Source organism: Geospiza fortis, unplaced genomic scaffold (genome assembly GCF_000277835.1).
Source record: "Geospiza fortis unplaced genomic scaffold, GeoFor_1.0 scaffold218, whole genome shotgun sequence".
Classification (NCBI taxonomy): Eukaryota; Metazoa; Chordata; class Aves; order Passeriformes; family Thraupidae; genus Geospiza; species Geospiza fortis.
Window position 1 is genome coordinate 51,210 of NW_005054524.1, and position 3,877 is coordinate 55,086.

Here is a 3,877-nt window from a genome sequence, read left to right on the forward strand (position 1 = left end):
CTAGCTGGGACTAGCACTATTCCCAGCTGCAGCTGTGTAGTTTTGACTTAGCATGCAGGCTCTGGGAACAGCTTTTATATTTGCTGGATGGAGGATGCACCCAGACCATGGGCTCCTCCAGGGAACACAGCACCTCCCAGCCTGGGACCTCTTCTCCCTGCACAAGCACAAAGTCAGCTCTGCAGCCTCCAGCACATCCAGGGACTTTTCCATGGACCCCATAAGACAGGAAAGGGGCTGCTGGCACAGAAAGCTCCTCTTACCTTGCTTGATCTCCTTGGTGACAAATTCCAGCTCAGAGAGCGTGTGGATGCTGACCAAATCACCCCCGCTCCGCAGGCAGGTCTTCTTCGCCTCCTGCCAGCTCTTCTTCTCTCCTACCAGCCGGTAGCAGTTGGACTGGAAGGGCTGCCAGCTGGGCTCACAGTCCACCTTCACCTCTGACCATGAGTCTGGCAGGACACAAAGCAGCCTGAGGGTTCCTGCCCAGCTATCCAGCCCTCTCCTTGGAAGGGTGCTCAGCAGGCAAAGCCAAAGCCGCAGTGGGAAAGCCACGGCCAAAATATAATAGGCAGTGCAAGGTGCGGGAATCGTGTCTTCAGAGCTCCAGGGACCAAACAAAATCCCTCTGTCTGCAGAAGAATGAGGGCAGAGCAGAGAGCATCCCCTCCCCTGGGGACCACGGGGACAAGCTGCTCTCCATCCCTCCCTTACCACCCAACCTGGAATGGCATAAAGCACTTCTTGTAAATGTTCCTTGGGGATGACTTTTCCTAAATCTAGGGAGCTCAAGCCCTGCTCTGCACACCTAGGACACCAGCAAGCTAAGGATACCACGGGCACCTATAGGGGCAGCATCCCCCGACCATGCTGGAGTGGGAGCACCAGATGGGTTATAGAGCTGCCCATTCCCAATGCTGGTCATCCCCTACTCACCCGTCAGGAAGGGGTCAGCCGTGGCATTGGGCTTCTTCTTGCAGACGTAGGGGAGGGCGATGCCACAGTCACGGTTCTGCCATCCCCCGGATGACTCGGTGCGAATCACCCCACAGTTCTCCTCACTGGGGTTGTCGGGCTGGTCTGGAGAATGGGATAAGGAGGGGACAGGCTACTGGGGATAAGGAGGAGTCAGGACAGAGCCGCCAATGCAGCTCTCCCGGCTTCAACACCTTTAAAACCCCTTTTATTTTGTTATTTTGCATGACGAATACATCACCCCAGGATTATTTATAGCGCCCAGAATTATTTATAGTGCCTCAATGCACAAGAACCCAAAGGGTCACTGTTTTACCTGGAAATGTCAATAGCAGTCAAGGGGTCAAAATACCAGACCTGAATTTCTCCCACCTGTCCTCAAACCTACTCCATGAGTATCACTTTTCCCCCAAGTGCCTTTGAGCGATGGCACCAGGCATGATCAATGGGCCCTCTTCCCTCTGAGAACCCCAGGGTTAGGGATGGGTGTCTGCAGCTGGGAACCATTCCTCAGCCACACTCCAGCATGAAGCAGGGATGCAGCAACCCACCAAACAAGGAATGACAATCCACGTTATCCACAGGGTCAACGAATGTTTGCAGAGGGCCAATTCCCCCTTAGCACCCTGTGTCCCTGCTCCAGCTCCACAGATGTCCCAGGTTGTTACACAGGCCCCTAGGGTTCTCTGTCCCCATGCAGCAAGGGGATACCCTGCAGCAGCCTGGGCCACCTCCCCTTCCACGGAGCCACCTCTGGTGATCACTGGGTGTTCCTCAAGCCCCATCACCACCACAACCTCCCCTGTCTCACCATTCTCCCAGTTGAGGTACTTGAGGGGCGAGTTGTCTGACCACTGCCAGCCTCCATTGATGTCCAGGTCATTCAGGCCAATCCAGAGCGTGGAGCTGTACCCAGTCAACAGACCTAGAGCCAACACAGCCAGCGGGGCAGAATCAGTCCCCCAGCCCAGCTCAGTCCCCAGCTTGTCACCCCCCCAAACCTGGGGCAAGCAGAGCAAACTGGCAGTGGCAATGCCCACATTGCCATCAGCTCTGCTCCAGATGAGGAGTACTCAGATAGGCTGCCAGAATCTCACCATTGATGTAGGTCTGCTCATGGATCTCTGTGATGCTCAGCAGGTTGGCCCCTTGCTGCTCACAGCTATTCCAGGCTTCCTGCCATGACAGGGTCGACTGGAAGTTGAACTGGTAGCAGCTGTTTGTGAGGTGGTCCTTGTCCCAAAACGTCTCACAGTCATTGCCTGCGGGGATGAGCAAACACCCAACACAGACACAAGAAAACCCCCAATAACCCAATAAACCCCAACAACATGCTGCTCTGGCACTGCAGACTGCTCGCAGGGGGAGACGAGAAGCCTGGAAGTCCCTAAGAGAGGGCTTGGGGTTTTTGCTTTTTTCCATGGGATGTGTCTCCCCACTTACTCTTTATGGGGCAGAAGCCCCACCGCTCATCCTTGCCATAGTCCTGGGTGGTGGCACACCAGAGGTGCCCATCCTCCCGTCCTGTGCTGGTGCACTCATGAAACCACTGGTTGTCGTACTTGAAGGGGATGGTGCAGGGCTTCCCATGGGAGTTGCCCTGGATGGTGTAAATCTCTGAGGGAAAAGAGGAGGCCTTGCTTGAGGATGTGTCTATGGGGGCTGGAGGGAGATTTGGGGTGAGGGGTGCAGGTTGGCCCAGTGTGGGGGGCTATGCCATGCCCGGAGGCTTCCCACTCCCCATCGCCCTGATCCTGCCTGGTTCTGCAGCTCCAACAAGCTGGGACTGAGCTTCCCAGGCAGGACCCAGCTGCTGCAGCACCACAGCCTCAGCTCACATTTTGTGGTTGGTCTGAGTTACAGGAAAACACTAATGCCCAAGGAGGCATTACCAGAGTAGGACATGGAGCACAGATCTTCCTCGGTGCCATACGTCCTCCACTGTGAACCATGCACCTGGTCCCCCCTGTCCAAGGAGGAATTGCCCAGGCGGGCACCTAGATGCTGTGAGAGCTGCTCCCCGAGCCCACGGCAGCTCCAGCGCATGTTGACTGACTCGCGGTCACACTCATAGGTGGCCAAGAGGCGCAGCCCTGCTGTGGCATTGGTCCCATGCCATGATACTCCCAGGCACTGCATGGCCCCCACATTGAAGAGGCGATTTCGGGAGACCCATTTCCACTCCTGGGCTGGGGAACTGGTGTTGCAGCCCTTGGCCAGTCGCACCAGCGAGTCCTTGGTCTCCAGGCAGCCCTGCGTGCCCGTGTTGTAGATGAGAAAGACTTTGGAGTCTGGGGAGAGAACAAATGGAAAGGGTGAAAGCATCGCTGGGTGAGATTCATTATGTGCCACGCATGGCCCTGACTCTTGACAGGATATTCTGGCTCTGTGCAAAGCAAGTTTTGGCATGCATCCCTGGACACAGCACCTGGGATGCTGGGGACCACCACTTCCTTTCAGCACTGACTCAGGGTTTGCCCCAGTGCCTATTCCCGCTGGTGGGCTCTGGGCAGAGTGAAACAGGTGGGTGTCTGTATCCACTGCGGCATCACCAAGGGTGGCTCTTGGGCATCGGAGCCAGCACAAAGTGCTCGCCCATTCCAACTGCATCGTTAGAGCTGTTCAAAACTGACCTCCCATGGGCAGCAGTTGGCTGCAGCATTCCCTGGCATTGCCATGATGCCAGTGCTGAGAAGCCAATGGCTTTGGAACCAGCCATCTGCTCCAGGCGGAGAAAAACAGAGCAGGGAAATAGCACATCCATCACTGCTATGTGTGTCTGGGGACCTGCTAAAAACTATGGAGCAAACAGGAACTGCTGGGGAAGGTCTCCCATCCTGTGAAGGAAAATGCCTGCACAGCCCCAGTCCCTGCAAATACAAAATGTCATGTCAGGACCCTT

The 3,877-nt window shown here is 55.9% G+C and overlaps 1 protein-coding gene across 2 annotated transcripts in view; it reads right to left on the reverse strand.

Annotated features, from left to right (window-relative positions):
- MRC2 (mannose receptor C type 2) overlaps positions 1-3,262 on the reverse strand; it is a 22,788-nt gene extending 19,526 nt beyond the window's left edge. For both annotated transcript variants that reach the window (XM_031063735.1, XM_031063736.1), the window contains exons 1-6: positions 2,868-3,262; positions 2,419-2,592; positions 2,073-2,237; positions 1,787-1,900; positions 937-1,080; positions 264-452 (exon numbers count right to left, since the gene is read on the reverse strand). In XM_031063735.1, the coding sequence (XP_030919595.1) occupies positions 264-452; positions 937-1,080; positions 1,787-1,900; positions 2,073-2,237; positions 2,419-2,592; positions 2,868-3,114 (1,033 nt within the window). In that variant the 5' untranslated portion in view covers positions 3,115-3,262. The remainder of the gene's footprint in view (positions 1-263; positions 453-936; positions 1,081-1,786; positions 1,901-2,072; positions 2,238-2,418; positions 2,593-2,867) is intronic.
- Between the last annotated feature and the right edge of the window lie 615 nt (positions 3,263-3,877).